Source organism: Euwallacea fornicatus, chromosome 5 (assembly GCF_040115645.1).
Source record: "Euwallacea fornicatus isolate EFF26 chromosome 5, ASM4011564v1, whole genome shotgun sequence".
Classification (NCBI taxonomy): domain Eukaryota; kingdom Metazoa; phylum Arthropoda; class Insecta; order Coleoptera; family Curculionidae; genus Euwallacea; species Euwallacea fornicatus.
The window spans coordinates 3,280,541-3,302,021 of NC_089545.1; the positions used below are offsets into that span (position 1 = coordinate 3,280,541).

General features: G+C 38.8%; 1 protein-coding gene across 2 annotated transcripts in view; it reads right to left on the bottom strand.

Moving 5' to 3' along the window:
* LOC136339022 (uncharacterized) overlaps nt 1-21,481 on the bottom strand; it is a 59,118-nt gene that overhangs the window by 6,033 nt on the left and 31,604 nt on the right. The window contains exons 1-7 of one of the 2 annotated variants that reach the window (XM_066281927.1): nt 13,805-14,151; nt 13,481-13,744; nt 12,064-12,224; nt 10,643-10,791; nt 2,768-3,022; nt 2,473-2,712; nt 26-251 (exon numbers count right to left, since the gene is read on the bottom strand). In XM_066281927.1, the coding sequence (XP_066138024.1) occupies nt 26-251; nt 2,473-2,712; nt 2,768-3,022; nt 10,643-10,791; nt 12,064-12,145 (952 nt within the window). In that variant the 5' untranslated portion in view covers nt 12,146-12,224; nt 13,481-13,744; nt 13,805-14,151. Of the gene's footprint in view, nt 1-25; nt 252-2,472; nt 2,713-2,767; nt 3,023-10,642; nt 10,792-12,063; nt 12,225-13,480; nt 13,745-13,804; nt 14,152-18,868; nt 18,984-21,481 lie in introns of those variants that run through there. The other variant, XM_066281926.1, reaches the window with a different exon arrangement.

A 21,481-nucleotide genomic window follows, 5' to 3' on the forward strand; every position in this document is an offset into this window, starting at 1 on the left:
TGCCAAGTTATAATGATATTTTTACCGTTTTCAATGATACTGAATAACTGGCCTTGGTTAATTGCACTGGGATAGTCCCCAGCATTGCCGTCTTGTACGGAGGTAGTACCGGAATCCTCAGTGGTCATTGCATTTGAATTGATTGGGAATGCTTGATTCGGGGTCGTGTGCATCTGTGGAGAATCTTCTGAGGCTTTTGATATTGTAGGGGTTCGCTCCAACGATCTTTCCGTAGTTGATTCGTGTACAGGCTATAAACGAGATTTACAAACATATATTACTGCAAAAAAATGTTAACTATTCATTTTTATATACACTGTGGGAAAAAGTAAAGATTGTCAATTTAGGAAAAACTAGGAAAAATCGAATGGTAGACACATATAAATTCTCGAAATCTTGGGAGAATTGCAAAACTTGGCAAGCCCGCACCGGGGGTAATTCAAACTCACTAATATGCATGAAACACCAACCCTCTGGAGTACTAAAGAATAATTTATTAATATATAAAATAATGTGACAAAAAAGGCAAACAATAGAATTCTTACATCTACCGTAAATGATCATAATGCCCGCCTGGTTAAATGGACAGTATTAAGGGCCTTTTGATGGAAAAAATCAATGATCATGGATTTTTCAAGCTGGAGACCGTGTCGAAACGTAGTGAAACATGGCGAATCCTACGGGTCATGGGTCTGTTGGATATTAAGCTTCCTTTCCAGATTGGAAACAAAAATTTTAGGTCATAATTTAAATAGAGTATGTGAAAGTAGCGATTTCTCAACAATAATAGTGCGGAAAAAATAGCGCTTTCAGCTCCGCATACAGGTCCATAAACTAAAGTTTTTCCCATTTAGATCCTTTCAATCGCCTCAATCGGTCTCGGCATATTGGACACATTTGTCCAGACTGCTGGACGGAAAGAAAATTGAGCGAAAATAACATGTCAATACTTATGGTTAGTGATTATAAATTTGTACACTGCCAATATGAGTAAAACAACAATGAGCATGATGGTGGCATTGTGGCCGACTTCCTCTTTACTTCACTGTGTAAATAATAATCCATATACTTATCATTATTACCCTGTTATTCGACTGATTGCGATCTGAAGGCAAAGTGCGTTGCTTGGGAAAATCTATTTTTGCTCATCTTATGATGATTATTCTATTGGGTTTTCACGTCATACCAACATAATCTCAAAAATGGGACAAAACCAATCGCCAAAGTGCAATAAATAAAACAATAGTGCACTAGGATACAAGTTTTATAATTCCGCACATTGGCGCACGAGTTCATGTTTGCAAATGGAGAAGCGAAGCGCCGAGTTGATAATGGTTTTCGGCGCCAATGGCATTACGGACATGTATCTTATACAGTGGGTTTCGCTAAACGTGCAACATAGGGTTTCACGGGTAAAAATATGCATTCCACATTAACCCGTACTTCACTAGAATTAAAGCTATGAAAGTTGGAAACTGTTAATTTGCAACTGCTAAATTTACATTAATAAATTAATTGGGTCAAAGAATGTCCAAATAGTTCTGGAAATGCTTTAGTTCCTTGAAATTTGCATACTTTTATGCTCCTCATAACTAAATGTTTCCAGCTTTTAACCATCACTTCACGATGATCAATTTTGAATATACGGGGGGCGCGACAAAAAAAAACAACTTGAAGACCACCGCGTTTTTTCGGGCCTTTTGCAAGTTTTTTTTTTTTTGCCTTAATTGATTTACTAAACTTATTGATAACTAACGTAAAGTGGTTTATAGTGCTCAATTGAAGTATCGCCAAATTCTACTCTAGCAGACCACTGATCAATATGAGATTGAATTTTTAACGTGCGAAATTCCATGTCGGATAATTATAGTGAATTATGTGGCCATAACCGTTCGGAATTAGACAAATACATATGTAAGGCAACCCTCTCCCACCCCCTTCCCTGACAATGTCATTTAATATATTTTGTATTATTATGTCATTTGATTAATTAAAATAGCTGGTAATATCCGCTCTTTGCAAATGGAATTTAATATTTACATCAACGAGGAAAATATGGATGGAATTGGGTGCAAGAAACATGCGAACCCCGAAATTAGCTTTTGAGCAAGGCTCAAACGTATATATTACATATTGGCCGTATCTTTATCTGGGCCCTTTACGCGTTATCGCCAATGTCACCCTAGCTACTTGGCGTAGACGTCTCGTTTAATTCTGGATCCCCGACACTAGATTTATGAAGGAAAATCCCCTTCGGAAACTTTCGAATCCAGGTTTAGCACAGAAATTATGGGATTGCACTAGTCCTTGGATAAATTCACTAAAAGTGAGAAGTAATTTCGCTCCTTTGGTGCAGCTTTAGCAAGTTTTATCTGTTATTTTTTCCGAATGCTGCGGCTTCTAAATTTTCTCACGCGAGCTCCTCAGATTGCTTCTCTAAAGTAAAAAAACACGGGGACAACATTATTTTACCTGTATTTTGTCCTCTTCCTGTGCAATTGTGAATGCAGTACCCCCTTTCTCCGACTCGGCACTGCCAAAGCCTGTAACAGAAGTACTTTCGACGGTGGTGTCTCCTCCGGCGTTGAATATGTCGGAGACTTCAGCAGTCGAAGGGGTGGTCCAACCCGATTGTCCTGCTAAGGTCTGCTCGGTAGTTAAGACCCCCTTCTCCTTGTGGGTATCCTGCCACGATACGTCGTTGGTCCAAACCTGATAACTTGTAGTCTTGAATCCAACGAAAAATCGTCACGGAAATGGAACTTACCCTTTTCACGGAACTTTTTGTCGATAGAGGGATTAACGAATCCTCCGTTTCTCGTCTATGACGCGTCGGCATACCGTATTCCCCAATAATTGTGTTCGAAGTCCAACTTTTAGTCGTTTTGCCATCTCCGATCGAGTTATCATCCCACGTGGAAGTCTCGGCGTAATCCAACGTGGAAGTTTTCGTTGACTTGTCGTCGTCTATATCCTCACCCAAGATGACACATGTAAGCTGTTTCAGCATCTCTTCATGATTCTGAAAATAAGAAAATTCTTTGGGGTAGCTTAGCGGCATGATTCATTCGCATATGGCTAGAGCATAGAATGCGCTTTTCGTGGTAAAGGAAAAGAAATCGGGATAATTTAAATTTTCAGATGGATGGAGAATTTGAATTGTCCGAGACAACACCAGCTCTTAGTTAGTGGAATTATCTTTTTCCACCTCAACAATCATATTTTCAGAGCGTCCAAGCCATTTTTTAAATTACTTTTTTAATTTTTAGAAAATCGCAAAGACCTGTATGTTTAGATTTTTAGGTATTTTAGTCACGGGAAGCGAGCTTCTGAACCTCAGACTAAAATTTCTCTTCAATTCTGAAGTTTCCTTTATTATCTTTTGATATTGAAGTATTTTTTCAGGCACTTGTCAACCTTCAAAATGCCAAAAAATTTGGAACGATGTGACATGTGTCAGTGTCACGGTTCTCCGTCGGCAATGTCAAGCCGCAGACGCTGACTAGTGCTCGGTAAAACATTTTAAAGCACGCATGCGCAGAATAATTTAGCGCATGCGCTAATGCTTAATCGCTAATACACTTTTTTTTCAGAGCTCTGCTATCATGGAGCGACGACGATTTTCCAATGATTTTCCGAAGGTGGGTTCCTCGATCCTCAGGATTGCACTCGAATGGTTTCTTCGTGATGGTCAGGTCCGTGATAGCAGCAGGTGACAGAAGTACGAAATTTTCGCTCCTTCCACACATACTCCCATCGAACGAACGCGTCAATTAAATAAATATAGCTGCCTTGCAGAGATTCAATTCCAACAATTTCAATTTCAGAAAACTAACATTAGATTATCATATGCCTTTAACGTTATTAGAAACATCAACATTTGCCTCGTATATATTAAGTGAAACTATTAAGCGCGGTTTTCTCGGTAATGCGCATTTCAACTACTTACACACTAGAAAATTACAGGGCGTAAAGTATGTTTGAATTTTTTCAATTTAAAGCAGCTCTTAAATAGTCGTTTCACTAGAATGAGAAAGCAATAATAGAGTTAACAGTAAAACCTAACGTTGAAGCCTCACAATTGCATAAAGTCAAAGAGAGCACGTTTTCCTTGGAGGTAGGTCAAAGCTACGAAGCTGTAAAGAGTTCTTTTATAACGGGAAAGTTGCTGGCACAATTGAATTTTTGCCCGACACCTGAAATGGAATAAGCTGACTGCTTTAGCAGCCGAACTACTGCGACTTTTAATTAGTTGTAATTAAATAGCTGCTAATAAAAACCGAAGAAGGCAAACTCTTACAATCAGCACCACTTCCCATGAGGATCGTGAAGCGAAAGGTTAATAAAATGCATACGTTTTTTCCTTAATCATCCACCATAATTTCCATTTTGCTGAGACTGCGAGATACCCCGGAGACCCGCTCGAAAAAGAAATGTTCGGCCTTTCCCGGGTTGTCCGCGGGACCCGGTCTGATGAGAAGGACTCGAGCAATGGCGTGGGGTATTCGAAGTATGCAAGTTGAGTTGAGACGTATTCTGGAGGAGCAGAGACCTATCGGGGGCCTGCAAAAGTCTATTATTGGGCGATGAAATTGATCGAACGGGGAAAATTGTGAGAGGCTCTCGATTTTTGCGAATTTTTTGCGCTTGGACGGTTCGCTTATGTAATCGCCATAGCCCCATTATTTGAAACTCTTTTGCATGGCCGCACCGGAAAGGATACATCTGGGACTATCTGCCTGGAGTAAAAGCGATCTCGCAGGCAACATAAAGTGCATAATCAAAGTCGTATAATCAAAACGTGGAGGTCTTCCTCCATAAAAACTCCAAAATAGTCGACTCTACCCGCCGGGCGTGGTAGTTTTTAAATAAACTGTTCAAGAAGAGTTGGGGATATGGTCAAATCTTAATAAATAACAAATTGCATACTGGTAAATGTATTTTTTCCTATCACTCTTAAGGATACAACAAGTAATGCGGAGGAAAATTTTAATTTACATTTTCTCTTTAAGTGCAATTAAATTATTGACATCGGATACCACACTCTGCGGCAGGTTCTTGTTGGTTATTTTGGTTGTACGCAGGTGTTCGAACATTTTTACAACCGTTCGGAGAAAGTCCAGGAGAAGAAAACAGGGCTGTAGATATGCTGCAGGCTAGATCAACAACACAGAATGTGGCCCAATGGTCCCATGTTCCTCGAAGTGCGATGTCCAGACTGTTAACCAAATTAACAAGGGAAGAAGACCGCGGCTGCTCATGACCGACTTATTGCAGTTTCTACGCGAAGGTACTTTACTCCGTCGACACGTAGGCATTTGGCCGCTAGTCTAGGTTTCCATTGAAACAATTCGTAGAAGACATAAACCAGTAAACATAATCTCGAGACGCCTTTTAAGCAGAGTTCCCCTGGTCCAAGGAAATAAATTTGCACGTCTAGAGTGGGAAAGAGCACGTAAATTGGGGTGAAGAGTGCCATTTTGTATTTTTCACGGACGAGTCCAGATTTGGCCGTTATTTTGATAGTCGGTGTGTTCGTGTCTAGACAAACTCGGGAGTACGCAGAAACTTAAAAACTAGACAACTGCATACTTCTAAGGGAGACACATTGACCGTCGGGGGCGGAATTTTCTTATGATGGCAAAAGTGAGTTGTACTTACGTGATAGGAACATGAATGCACAAATCCACGAAGAGGTACCTTCTGCCAAATTTTCAAGTTGCTATAGGAGAAAATTTCCGTTTTTCGGACGATAATGCCCGACCACAACGTGCAGCAATCGTTACAGATGCGATTGCAGGCGTCCGTTAAGATCCCCTGACCTTAACAGCATTGAACGCGTCTGGAACATGTGGCGAAGAAGTGTTCGTGGACCGTGTCCGCCAACAATGCCACAGCTTCGAGAGCTTCTTTGACAGTTATGGGGAAGTTTACCACAAGACAAGATAAACCGTCTCGGTGAAAGTATGCCAACGTGGTGTGAAGCAGTCATGCGCGTTGGGAGAGGCCACGCGACACATTGAATTTTCGAAATATACTGTTTATGTCATTTTTTGATTTTGTGAAAATTCTTCATTGTTTTTTTTTTGTTTTCTTAGTTAAAAAATAGTATCAACAATAGTTTTTTGCTCATTTTTTGACAAGAATTGCAAAACAAAAACACATTCCTGTTGCTAGTGCTAACCGATATTTAAAATATCATAGTGTTCCTAATTTTAGAGGGGCATTTCACATAACAATTTAAGACGGGTGTTATCCATTAGTCTCCATAATCTATAATGTTTCATGTGCAGTAAAATTTAGAACTCAGAGGCTACACATGTTCTCTGTTGAAATTCGACATGACCCAGTCGGATTTGTGAAGCAAATCGTGTAGTCAAAACTTGGGAGTGCGCTTATTGAATTATTTGGATAAAATTATTGGACCATGAATTTGGCACCAATTGCGAGCTGGTAAATCCACTTCGTTTTTCACGTCAGTGTGTTCAGTGTTTATGCATTCCAAACAACCGAATATTAAGTTTGGGGTGTAATAGGCTTTAGGACATAACGTTATTATTCAAAATTTCATTTGGGCCAGACGCGCATGAACGATTAAAATATCCGTCGATTTTTTTTGCACTCGAATATCTATGAGCAGATTTTTCATCGGTCGGTTCGAGCTACGCGCGGAATGGTCCAGTTCTATCACTGGCGACGAGAAAAACGAAATGGACTTTATAGAAACTCCGTGTGTTATTTCACTCCTTAAATGACGCAGAAAAAAGAAACAAAAAGCTGCTTTTTACGAAGAAAAAGGGGTAGAGTTTTATTATACAGGGCCACATGTTTTTGAGAATAATGGTTACTGAAATTTGGCCGTGTTGGGTGTATTGATAACAAATGGTGTTGTGCACGGGCGTAGCATAAGGGTAAGTTACAAAGCATTAAACGTTAAACGGAACGATACAAAAAGGAGAAGTTACGTCAGCATTTTGCTCATTCCACTTGCCGATAGGTGTCCATAAATCGGATAAAATCGGCCTCTTGCACGCGACTCCGTTAAAAAAAGTAGATATAGTGATCTTCCAATTAGAGGAAAATCGTTCATGCGCGCTCACCCTTAAGTTGCGCGCTGTCGGCCGACGATCGGCGGACGCTCTAGTAGGCCCGTGGTCGTGCGAACCATCAACGTTTTTTTGGGCCAATTTAAAATCGAACAATGTGCGGGCTCGCAACGTCTTCGTGTAAATTAAGTTAGTGTCAGCCGATAAGCGATCCTTAGGGCTCCGAGGGCCCTCAGGATCCCCACAGGCCACCCCGACTTTCTGTCGGCGGACGGTTTGGTCGTAATGGGGGTGCACATTCATGTGCATGCATTTATCGGCCGATTGAGAATCGGTGAATGGACGCACTCACGTATGTCTTTATGTATATATTAAGCAACTGTCGGCGGACGAAAAGTTGACTTTTCCGGAATTTCCTGCGACCGTTCGGATCGTGGTGACGTGCGAGGGAAATTCAAGCCCCGCACATCGTCGGATGTACATTCCTGGAGATTAAAATCGCACCGAGGGTTCACTTTGATTTTTTTTTTTTTTTTTTTTTCAATTTATCGATAGTGGAGCCCATGCGGCACGGCCGGCAAACAGAAATATCGCCGCTCGCATGGATGACTTCAAAAAGCTCTTTGTTTGCCATTTTATTTGGCAGGATAAGGAATTGCAAAGCGTATTTTAAATCATCGTGGGTAATGCAGAGCACGAAGCATTTTTAGTGAGATGTAGGAATACACTGAGTAATCTTGTTAAGCGCAGGCGGAAATACTTGAGAGGCTTAGAACGGTCACTTACTGCTGAAAGACAATAAATTTCAGCACATTAAACCCATTTGCAAGAAGACAATATCGCTGACAATGCTCCTGACATTATTAATGATTAAGCTTATACTTCGTATCACAACACGTCTACTTTCTCTGTATCGTTCATCAAAAGAACACATTTCCCAAAGTAAAATGGCTGAAATATGTATGCAAAGTAGGCATCGCGTCCTTATAAAGGGATTCACGAGTTTTGCTTTGAGGAAGTGTAGACATCGCACTATATGAAACGCCGTAGCTTACTTTACCTTAAGATATTTTATGACGCATGCGATTTTATTTTTGTGACCCAGATTCTCAGCAGAGATACATCGCTGGAGTTATTAGATAGCCATGTTTTGTTGGGCATGGGTTTTGTTCCGGGGCGTGATGAGCTCTTTTGGTGGTTATTTTAGCGACCGCTCGTATTTCACTGATACACGGGGACAGCAGCTTAGGAGAAATAAGATATATACGATATTGATTTTTGTTCTTAAGGCGGAGCTACTCCAAACTGCGCTAGGCCGGCGCCACGAGCCCCCGGCCTAGCCCATAAGCAGCCTAGCCGTCTCGTTTTTGCCGCGAAAATATTAGCCTCATCCCAACTTGGTAGGCCGAGGGACTAGGCCGCCGGCGTGCAGTCGTTAGCGGCATAAAGGCTTTAACTTCAGAGGAAACGTTGCGGTTTTCGAGCTTATGCCGGTCACTTCTACGTCGCAAGGGAGAAAGGGAGTTTTCATCAGCAGAGGAATCGGCACGATATGAATGACGCCACGAGGACGGTGGCCCCAGAAATACCCAACTTAGCACTTAAAGAAAAAGAAACGTTGGAGAATATTACATCATTTCTCAGCATAATCTCCTTAGAGATTGACACACTTTTCTCGGCGATGTTAGATGGTTTCGAAACCTTGTTTATAGTAAGAAGCTTTGAACGCTTCAAAATAGGCATCAACCTCGAGCGCCACCTCGTCATTATTGGCAGATCTCTTTGCACCGAGTCATTTTTTCAAATTTGGGAAATGATCCGAGAGGGCTAAATCTGACTGATGGGGTGGGTGAGGAAAAACTTCGAAACCAAATTGATTGATTTGGTCGTCGCGATGATGGAAGCGTCAACTTGTGCGTTGTCTTGATGAAACAAAACTTTCTTTTTGGCCAAATGCGTTCGCTTTTTCCCGATTTCTTCGCTCAAACGTTGCGATAAATTTCTTTAATATTCTTCGTTGCTTATTGTTTTTCCTTCAGAGAGATGATCGATAAAAATTCTCTCGCGTGCATCCTAAAAAACTGACGACATCACCATTCCTGCAATTGGAACGGTTTTCACCTTCCTTGGAGCCGACTCTCCCCTTTGAGTCCTTTGTTCTGACTGCTCTTTCGTCTCAAGTGTGAAATGATGGACCCATGTTTCATCCATCGTTACGAATCGGGGCAACAACTTAGCTTTGTTCCTACGAAACTATTCCAAACATCCTCACGGCGCTGTTTTTGTTCAATTGTGGGTAATCGCTATACTATATCGTGCGCACAGTTCTCTCACACCTAATTGTTCGGTCAAAATGCGATGTCTAATAATTTTTAAACTGTCTATCATGTCTGCTAACTAACGCAATTTTAATGGACGGCCTTCCAGCGCCCTTTTGAGGATTTTTATCACAATATCTGGAGTGGTCAAATCTGCAGTGTCGTCGGGTCGACCACCGCGGAGTTCCTCTTGGCAGTTCGCACGATCGCGTTTAAACTCTGCCACTCAACATTTTACAGCTGTTAAAGACGGACCAGATCCCGCCAGAGTGGAGTTGTACTTACCTTTGATGTTGTCTTGTCTCGGACTAAGACTTTTCAAATTAAATTATTGAAGCACGTGTAGATAACCAATATTTCCCATGTTCACTTTGTAATAACAAACACAAATCAACGTAACGACTTTAGGCATAAGCCACTTAAGGTTAGGTTTTTGTGTAATATCATAGCCATATTTTTAACAAAAAAATTGCCATCCATGCAAGTATATCAAGTCGGACACTTCTGGATCTTTCCTCGTAACCCCTAAAACGGTAGTGTTAATTAAATAATAGTTTTATCGTTAACTTGGACTGTAGGTGTTTTTATGTCTAAATTGAGATTCCAAATAGCACTTTTCCATGTTCCCCCTCACTGTGCACTAGTTCAAAAATCGAAATCGCTCCAAGTTTGAGTACGATCGCTACTTAATGGAAGTTGTGGTTATATGTCCCGACGACGTCAATCCAATGTCGGATACTCGCTCCAGACGTATGGTTGCAAAATACTCGTCGCGGACGTCATGTCGACGTTTAGATGTCAGAAAAGTGCATCTACCTAATATGATTGTCTTACGTAATTATAAGTGACATCGCGGGGGATTTACGTTATGTTACTTCTAACTATACGTTTTACCTCACCCTGGAAAACGTTTTAAAATACAGTAAATCTCAGTAATTTTAACAAGTCTTTTAAGACTCGTCTCTGGAGTAAATATTAGGTGACCGCAGAGCGGACGTAAGTACAAAGTTTGCAACTTCCACAACAAAATTACTTGGTTGGAAAAACCAGAATTTGTCAACTCACGTTTTCAACGAGCCTGGGGCAGAATAAACTTTGTAGATAGAACAAGGTTGAAATATTTACTTTGCGGCGAGAAGTTTAGAGAAACAGGACATGTAACAATTCCCCTACAAGTTAAGCACGACTGAAAATGGACTTAAACCACGATTGAAAGTGGTTATTAGCCGTGTAGCACTCAAGAATAATTTTTTTCCTCCATTCCTGTATAAAACTTACCGCATTTCCCTTGCAAGCGATTCTCTTTGTGCCGTCCAAGCCGCAGTCTGAGGTCAGCTCGAGGGCGGCTTGTTCAGGCACATACAATACTGTCAAAGAGGGCAGTTCGGTCAGCAAACATCCCTGGGGGCCCAGTGCCCAAGACGGAACTTTATGGAAAGTAAATAATACATGCTCAGATGTTGAAAGAACACTGCTTTCTTAAAATATACACAAGACCGAAAATGTGACAAAAGTTTATAAATCAGCGCGGGCGACATTGAAGAAAATAGCTGAAACGACACTCGAGTTTTATTATAAAATATACCATCAAGTTTGTAAACTTCCGATGATTTGTCCCTATATCCAGAAGTCTGAAATTCCAAGTAAAACGAAGAAAAGTGATGGAGCCTCGATGGAGCAATATGTGTAAGCTGCTCGGTATGATAAAAATGGCGCTGGCCTGATTGATGATTATCCGGAAATAGAGGTAAAATTTCCTAAAAAGGGATGTTAAGTAAAAGCTTAGGTTTTTCTTTTGGCGCATTTTGCCCGTGGGTCAACAAAGTTTATTGTGGCAGATATTAAAAAATAGGAAATTTAAAAATTTCAGGATAAGCGCAAATGCTGCAACTCTCATCTCTTGAAGGGTTTTAGCCATTTATTTTACGTAAAATGTGTAGTAAAAGAAAATTGAAAGGGATGCACAAGTTCTTTTTACTGTTTACGTCCTATTAAACTCAATTTGAGTCCTATTTTTCGCACTTATTTTTTTCTATTTTTAGCTCTTTTTCTCAAAAACTAAGGTACAATTGAGAGCCGCACTGTATTTCACTACGAGACGTTTTTACGTTTTCCTATTATACGTTTAAGAACCGTCTAATATCCAAGCGGTAGTTTTCCGTACGGACGATAATTGTTAATGGAAAATTTCAAACATTGTATTAGATCTTTATACGCGACACAATTTTATGGACAGTTAGTGGAATATTTCCATTTTCAAAAAGAGCTCAGCGCCGAGGAAACACGAAAGGAAAGACTAAAGTTTTACATAAATTTTCAAAGCAAGTTTTCGAAGCTGCCTTCTGATACCTGGAAAATCGACTTAAGTTTCAAGAGGTTTTGTATGAAAAAAAAACTTGCATTTCCAGTAATGATGTGTAAAACGCCTTAATGAATACAAATTTCTCGATTTTTAACAACAATGCCTTACTACTTTGAACTCGTTGCATGCAGAGAGGCGTATAAAATAAGCGCGCATAATGACTTGTTTTTGCAAGGATTTCTCACGATTGAACATGCCAGATTTTTTTCCTTCAGCGTAATACATCATATTAAATTTGAGCCATCTTCTTGAATGAGACATCCAAAACATGGTCGTAAAAATTGCACGTGACACGTCATTAATCTTAATTTCGCTTTAAATAAACGGGGGCACTTACTTGGCAATTCGCAAATGAAAGCGGCCACTTCGGGTCCACCACACGGCAGAGCTCGCCACAAAAAGTCGGCTGCGGGGTCCATTACGGCACACAACGACTGACTGTCTCCAATGGGCAACGACTTTTGCCAGTGACCTTCTCCAGACAATGCACGAATGTCCCTAAAACCGATGGGAAATTCTAGAAATTTATCTACAGGGCATTCATCTCAAAAGGAACTATCTCCTCGATGGATTTCCTCAAAATCCGGGTTTAGACCAAAAACACGTTTTAATTATAGGAGCGTTTTAGATCATGCGTATATTGATCTCATTTCGTTTATCACGTCTACGTACGTTGCGAATGTCCTGTAAATATTACTGCACTTAATGGAGTCCAGAGGTTTATCAGGGTTCCGGGCATATGCAGAGAACGCCAAAATTGGTCAAAAATGAAAAAAACCCTCATAACTCCCCACAGTTCCGAATACCTGGAGGAAGGGCACAAACACAAATCATGCGATGCTTTCTATTCAGTTTCTCGCATTTTCCAACGAAATAGGAATTATTAACTATCAAAAAACGGCATTGAACGCGAGCTTTTGGAATTTCAATAGTACACCATGAAATTTGCATATGGCAGGCTTAGTGAGGATCTATGAATTTTTCTGATTTCCACCTGCGACACAAGATTTGCTACTCCCTTCGAACGGAATGCACCCTTTAAATTTAGTTCACGTGTTACAATGACGGTCCTCAGTGTAGGAGTTGCTATACTTCGCAGTTTTACACGTGGACAATCCGGCAGCTCTGGATAAGTCGGGAATAATGGGGTACTAATGGAATCTCGAAAGCTCCCATTCAAACTCATTTTCAGATAGTTAATAATTCCTATTTCGTTGGAACGCGTCACGAACTGGATAAAAGGCATCACGTGTTTTGAGTTGATGTGCCATTTTTCCATGAATAGCGAACTGTGGTGGCTGTTTTTAAATTCGGGGGCCGCGTTGATTTGATTTGTGCCTTAGCCATAGTCCTCAAAAAATCTTTGGATGCCATCAGACGTGAAAGTTCTAATTTTATTTGCGGAACGGCCGCAATCTACCTGTTCATTATATAACGCGGAAAATTAGTATTTCCCAGTTAGATTAGTTCTCTTCGAGTTCTCCCGAAAATACATCGTTCGTTTAGAGAGACGAGAAATTCACATTTCCCGTAAAAATGCCACTTTCCGGGCTCCCAATAAAATTCAGGGTCTAATCATCAAAAGGATCCTCCAATACACGTCCGAAATGCATTTTCCGGACTCGCAATGAAATATATTTTACACGTACGTTTCGATTCCGGGGCCTCTTGCTATGTTAGTTCTACACCGACAAACCGTTCAGAAAAATGTCTAAACGGGACAGAGAAAAGTTTCTTCAGTGTTCAGTGCTTACCTCTGATTCAAGAGTGGATCAATTGATTTCCACGTGCTTTATTTTATGGAATCGAAATTTTTGTTGGCACAAATGCGCTGGTAGGAAAATTATTATACCTAATACGTGAGAATTTAGTGGCAGTTTATACTCAATTTAATTCTCCATTTATCTGTAATAATTAGTTGAAACCACTCGAATGACCGCACAGCAGATTTGCTTGCAAATTTCCATTTTACAATTTTATTAGTTATTCCACATTCATTTTACCCGCCTACGCCAAAGCTAAAAATTCAAAAATCAAACTATTTCTCGCAGAGAATAAATCTTGTGTTCAATTGACACCTGCGAAAGTGTATTTACCGCACTCAGTCGCGATCAGCGGGCAGTGAAGTATCACTTTTCGCACTTGCCAGATAAAGAACTAAGAGCCAACACGTGTATTAATGAGCGATGATAACCTCCACCTAGCTCTAGTCATTAATACACTTGTGCGGTGTACTGTTAAATGTTCCTAAGTTAAGTTATCTGCGGATGAATCCACATTATATCACGTCATATTTTCGGCATTCCCCTGGATATTTCAATTGGCGTCGTTGATCCACATCGACGGCCTCGAAAACACTGAATGTAGTCAATAATTGTCGCCGTTCCACTAAAATTGGTCTCATTTTTTGAGCGAAATTAGTACATTTTGTCGCGATGATGCCTCGTATGAGCCGACGTATTTGAATATCGTCCTTCTTGGATAAATAAATAATTAGTTCCCACATCACATTAGAAATGTGATGTGGGAACTGACAACTCGTCATTTCGACACATTTGTCATATGACAAAAGACAAGAGAATATGCAGAAATTTTTCTATGCAAGTAGTACGTGGCGCCTGCGAGAGCTTGCTCTCATCCTGGTCTTCCACTTTCAGGGGAGATATAATCACAACCAGGAAAGGACTTTAATCATCGTGATCATTAACCAGAACTTTTTGCACTTCTATCTAATTTTCTCTTCCTGCTCGAAACGATTCTTTTTCCCGACAAAATGGGACTGATTTTATAATCTCGTTTTACTCATTAGTGTTGGTTAATTGAATGAACGCGTCAGATCTGAGCTGAAAGAACAGCAGAGAAAATTTCAAATGACATTTACTCAGATTTATCGTAGCATCACTGCTAAAAAAGGAAGAGATTGTTAAATTAGTGAAGTGGTTTGTTTTAATCCCTTCCGGTCTCATTAAGAGCTCGCATCTGTATTTTTACTTCCGTTTAAGGAATCGTCGCTCTTGCTCCGAATGGATAAAATTTTATATGCCAAGACTGTGAAGTGCGCTATTGTGACATCAAACCGCGGAAATGGTAAAAAAACCGTTAGAGAAATAATTGGGGCAAACTTTTATTTTACGTTTTCTTTACATGTTTTATACCTTTGAGGCAAACTGCTAATAGTTCCTTTCACACACGATGGCCCGTTGAAACGGTGAAATTGCACGCCATTCTCAGTTAAAATTAACAGAAAATATTAATTACGCTTTATTAAGGGGTCAGAAGGACAAAGGAGCTGTTAGTTTTAACTGAGCTACAGCTTCAACATCTACAGGGACCAATCTAGAGAGCGAAACGGGAATTACATCGTTTTTTTCTCTTGCGGTGAATCGGCCTAACAGCGAGTGATCCTTGAAGATCTTTCAACACATGAAGCCAACGTAGCTTGATCATCGGTAACTCTAAAAAGAATATTGTCTCATGAGAATTTTCCCATGCTCCAACTTATAACTTGGCGTTCCTTCTCAGTAACAATAAATTTCACTTCCTGCCGCTTTAAAGCTTAAAAGATAGCAGAATAACAGATAACCTTCTCTCCATCATCAAATTGTTGAGCTGAGACAGCATCAAGTCTATACGAAGAAGCATCAGTTTGTAAGTAAACGATCCTGTCGAAGTAACGCACTGACAATATAGGAGCTGAGATAAGACATTCTTTCACGGCAGTGAATGAGTGATGATACTCAGGGGTCAAATTCCATTTGATGATCTTTTTGGTGGAGCGAGAAACGGGGGCCAAAAATTAGTACGTTTATGCGTTAGTTGAATGCGTATCCTGAAATGCGAATTTCCCTTAAATCTGAATCGTTCACTATTCCCAGTAGGCATTTTGCGTTTCGGCGCGTGTAAAAACATGAAAATCAATAGATAATTTCAAATCTACAAGGGGTTATTTAAGTACGTGGCCAAATTTTAAGGGATGATTTTTGGGGTGATTCTAAGACGAAAAGTTTATAGAAACACAGGTCCGGTAATGTATCGTTGATCACGATACAGGGAGTTAGACTTTTTTTTTTAATAATCTTTAGCAGATTTTGATGAAATTTCGCAATTACTTATTGTTATATGTTTTTTATTTAAAAAAATACGTACCATTTGTTCAAGTGTAGTTTTAATGAAGTTTTTTGTTTATTTGATTTTTTTTATCTCCGGCGTTAACCCCGTTTCCGTCACTAGCAAAAGAAAACAGACAATTCCTTGCTATTTATGAGATTTTTATATGTAAATTTTTTTTAAACGCTTTGCCACCCTGTATTGTCAAAACGAAGTATTACTCCACCTCTATTTATAAAAACTTTTTGTCTTAGGATCACTTAAAGAATCACCCCTCGAAGTTTGGCCACGTACTTAATTAACACCCTGTATGTAACTTGTGTATAAACGATCACTCGCTACTAATGCGTACTCTGAAGGAAGTAACAATTTCAATTTTCCATTTTTTACCTTTTTAACTAATTACTATTAAACATCATTATCTACTGAGGAGAAAACACGGAAAGAGTGTATAAGGGGAAAATGGTGACAAGCTTTATGCTTTCTCCATTAACTGGGGCCAAAAAACACATTAAAACCGAATTAACTGCTAATTCGTACTTGAGAAAATCCGTAGATAAGGGTCGATACGTATATAGTAAGACGTTCCCGAATGCGCATTGTACAATGCATACTTGAAAACCTTAAACGTATCAACTGGAAAGAAATTAGGAATAATGGGAGCCAAAGAACAAAATTAGGTACTGCAATTCCTTGAACCAGTTCCAATAAACCTATTTATCTCATTAATACTTTCGAGAGATGATATCAACAGTGACGTCGACATTTTCTGCATCTGATTTTAATCCGCATGAATACGTCATATATTGAATGAATTCTTGAATTCGGATACACAGGCCTCCGCCACCGTTTAAAGTACTGCCTAATGGCGGTTCTAAGCGAAAATATGGCGAATGGAGCACGGTTGAGTAAATAAGTGTTCCTCTAAGGGACGCATCCCATATAACCCGGACCCTAGATCAACCGGCCGAGTATTTATGAAGGTTTCCTTTTTTATAGAAAAAAGGTACACAGATTTATTAATACGAATCTACGAAAAAGCATAAACAAGGGTCGATATTCATATATCAAATTATATCGCCTCACATGAGTTGCATATTCCCGAAATTTCGATTTGTCCAAAATATATGTGGCTTATGATTAACGGATTCATCTCCTGTTCTGGAACATCCTGTACATAACGATATGACTACTATAAAGTCGGATTAATTGATTTATTTAATTTTTTTTATCGTGCTACGACACAACATAACACAATATAACATGACACACATTGTTTTATTTTTCAGGCTCTAATTATCTCTTTTGAACTTTGGTATTCAATTTTAGATGGGCAAAGTTACATACTTTACGTTGAGAGATATAACTAGATATTATTGCCGCTTTTTAACCAATTTGGGTTTAAATCACTGAATAACACCGGTCAACGCGAACTTTGTGTGGCTTCCGTTATTTGATTTTTATTTTTTTATCTAAAAAATTATAAAAAAATTATTTTCACTCAGAAAATTTGCCCCGGTGGCAGAAATTTAATGCTAATTTGGCAAATATGTATATTTTTTCTCACCACTATGACATGTAAAATGGTACAAGTTTGTTACATGTGTCAGCTACATTTGAATTCACGCAAATAAACTTAGCAATAAAAAATTCAATTGTAACAAAACATAAATTTGAAACGTTATTTTAAAACCATTGAATTAGAACTTTAGACCCTACCGCTCCTGGAATGCTTCCCATAAGCGCGTAATGGTCGTTTAAAATTCTTATTAGGGAATATAAGTACATCGTATTGCAAGAGCCTGCACGAGTTCAGTAAATGTGTACCAAAAAGCGAAATTTCACAGATGCTCTCTGCACTAATCCAAATCTTTAAACATTAAACAGTCGTATTTTAAATAGCCATAAAAGCTGAAATGTGTATCTGTTGATCGTCGGAAAATGGGCAAAAGCAAACTTTTTTAATTAAAAACGAAGTTTATAGCTGTTTTTGATCATAAAAACATCTGAACATGACCATTAAAATACAAACGTAAAATAATGTTTATGTAAACAACAAGTGGATTAATAACGGTGGTTAATAATCGAATGGTTCAACGCGGGAGCGACGCGGTTATCTTAAAAGAGCTATAATTTATTTTATAATAATTTTCCTCCGATTTCAGATATTCGTCATTGTTCGATGCGAGTGAATGCGGCCCACCACAGGCGTTAGGTATGAATAGCACCTATGGCGTTTTTTTTTAATTGGGTGTATACTTGGCTGCCTATCTCAAAGTAGTGCATTAAAGAAAGATAGTCGAAAAATTTGGAGTTAAAGTGGATAATTATCGTCACCAGTAATCCACTTTGTATACATTAAACAAACGTGTTAACGGTTAACTACCGGAAACATTTTTTTTTGCGGCCTTGTGTAATTAACAACAAAATCTATAAAATTTTGACGTTTCACGATTTGTACTAAAATTCAATGCTTCTTGACTATTCCGGAGCGAGACATTGTACTTGCGGCCGTTAGGGGTATTTCATGTTTATAACTAATAGAGCGTGATAGAATACACATTCTTTCACGGTCGATAGCATTTGTTGCTACATGAGGAGTAGTAAATCTTCTCACGTGTTTAAAAACAAACGTAAAATTATTATATGCTTATAGAGGCGTGCACAAAATCGTTTTTTAATCAAATTCAAATGAAATTATTCACTAGTTTATTACCTTTTTATACTAACTGCCTCGACGAATGTTAAAAAAAACTAGCATTTGCCAACTTTTTCGCATTCGAAGATATTTATTGGCAGTTTGAAAGTCATCTTTCCTCTTCATTAAACTTTCAAATTTAATTACAGGAAAACTTTTCCTGAATTTGAAAATAATCTGATTTTACTTGAGGGTCTAAGGGAATTTATTCATGGAGGTCAATATTCGTGCCTCGGCAAAGGCCTGCTTGCGGAATATAAATATTAATGCTTTTATTTGAAGCATTTAAGAAGTTAAAGTATAATGTTAAGATTGTATTATGAGGTATAATACTTACGTCCAAATGAAGTTAGAGTTGTCTGGTGGTTTTGATAGCCCTATCCATACTTTTTCAGTTATGTCAAGTTCCTTGAGGTAGGCTCTAATTGCATCATATTGGGAGGAAGTGTCAGCTGGAATAGGAAAAACCCACTTAATGCGTTATTGTTATTATTATTGTCCAGATTATTAACATGTCTTCGGCAACTGTAGGAATGTGAACATAACGGTACATATGGGTTATTTTCGGGGAGAATCCCAGAAGCACCCGAGCTGGCATTTAGATGGTGATTTTTTTGCTAAAAATTTGCCGATTTTACAAAGACATAACCTTAAAAAACTTACCTTTAAAGTTTGAGGGTGCAACGTTGATTTGTGTTTGTTTTGAAGTCGTTTTTAGTGAAAGCTTTTAGAGATTTTGTGAAAATGGAAAAAATTTGTCATCGATACGTGATTCAATGCTTTCATTGGAAAGGTTTTAGTTCATCCAATATTAAAGCAAAGTTAGATTCTACTCTGGGGGAATCTGGTCCTTCTTTAACAACTGTAAAATATTGGTTGTCAGAGTATAAGCACACTAGTCCACACTTCCGTCGTCGCGATGGCTAAAATAAATCAACTTGATTTCGAACTTTTTCCTCACCCACCCGATTCGCCACATTTAGCCCCATCAGATTATTTTCAATTTCCAAGATTGAAAAAATTACTCGGTGGAAAGATATTTGCTCGTAAAGAAGAGAAGTCCGAGGTTGATGCCTATTTTGAAACATCCAAAGCTCCTTACTATAAACAGGGTATAGACGCTATAGAACATCGCTAGGAAAAGTGTATCAATGTCAATCAAGACCATGTTGAGAAACAATGTAATATTTCCCAATTTTTTTTCTCCACGTATTAAGTCGGATACTTCTGGGACTATCCTTGTACAATCGGATTTAGAGGTAATAAGTAACAAATCGACAGCAGAATTAAGACATTATCAATTATAGCTATCTGCAAGAATAATTTTAGAAGGGTTTAATTCGCCATCTTCATTCATCATCTTTTTCCAACTACTGGCTTTCCTATAGATCCGAAAAAGGCGATAAAAATTGCCGAAAACTTGGTTAACTTGAAAGTTTTCTTTATTCTTAAGTCTAGAGCCATAACTTAAGAACCACTTAAGGAATCCTTCTACTACAGTTTTCGGTCGAAATAACCACCAGCATTAAAAATTTGTAGCACAGTAATTTAGCAAGAAGAGTAATTGATAGTCGAGGCTAGCAAGCATGAGAGGCCGAGAATGCGATTTTCTCAGTGAGGTGCATTTGTACCTACTAGTATTTCTGCAAATCACGAGTAATTTCGAATGTGTATCCTTTAAACATAATCTAGATGGGATCAGCGGTGGGTGAATATTTTTTCAGTCTATTACTTGCCCTGGTTGCAGAATAACAGGTATTCCCCCCCTGGATATTTGAGCAAAACCTGGACCGACCTGGAACAATGAGTCGTATTACGCAAAAACACGTCTGAATGTTGGCCCTTCTATGAGGACTGCAGAAAACAGTCATTTCAATTTTTTCATTTGAATATTTCATACCGACTCAGTTATTTATTTCCCATGTGTAAAAAAAAAATGTTGAGAGCTAAACAGTATTTCCTTCTCCCCTTGGATGTTTACCCTTATTTTCAGGATCGTTTAACTTTGGAACAAAAGGGGATTCTTGTGTCTTGTGTGGGGATTGAGGAAGGAAGATTAATTGCTATGAAATACGCTTCTTCGGGAGGTCGAGAAAATATAGATTTTCTTGTCGATAGACATACTTAGTAGAGAACCTGGGATGCGTAAAGAAATTCGATTCATAGTCGAACGAACGAAATTTATATAAGCATCTTTTGAGGGAAGGGATAGGGTTTCGGCCTAGACACGATACTAAGCAAAGGCTAATGCATTTAACCACTAGAATTCGCAATAAGAGTAAGTGTAAACGTGTGGATGCTAAGATATTCGCAATCAGTAAGCTACCTGATTGCGAGGAGTAAACACTAAATTCATAGTTCTTACTAACGTGAAATATACAGCCATATTTTAAACAAGAGGGTAAACACGATACTGCACTTAGAAATTTTTCAAATTTTGTCTATCAACGGTTTTTCTATCCAGCGCACTCATATCCCTTTAATTTGTATTTCCAAAGCGTTCAGCTACGGAATCTTCATTATTTCTCTGCCCGGCTCCCTCTCGCCACATCCAGGGCAGTTAAATAAAAATAGTTGCTGTGTTGTATATGAAATGCAAAAATGCAAATATGGGATAAAGTGCATTAACTGTTCTGTGGGAATAAATTATATTTCACTATCCGAAACAAAACAGAAACCGTTTTCGATGATTCACCAAACAACAAACAAATTTTCAATTTTTTCTTTTTTTCAAATTCAGCCGCACACAACAATTTTCACACACAATTGCCCGACACACGCCAGCAATTTTTATTTATTAAAACTCGGAAATATGCATTGCGCTCTTCGCCCTGACCCTTTTTTTAATATAAAAGATAAATGGAAATGTCACTATGGCAAGAATGTCGTATATTATGCGGCTAATTCCCATAAATTATATGATGAATGTGGCGCTTTGAAATATGACTGC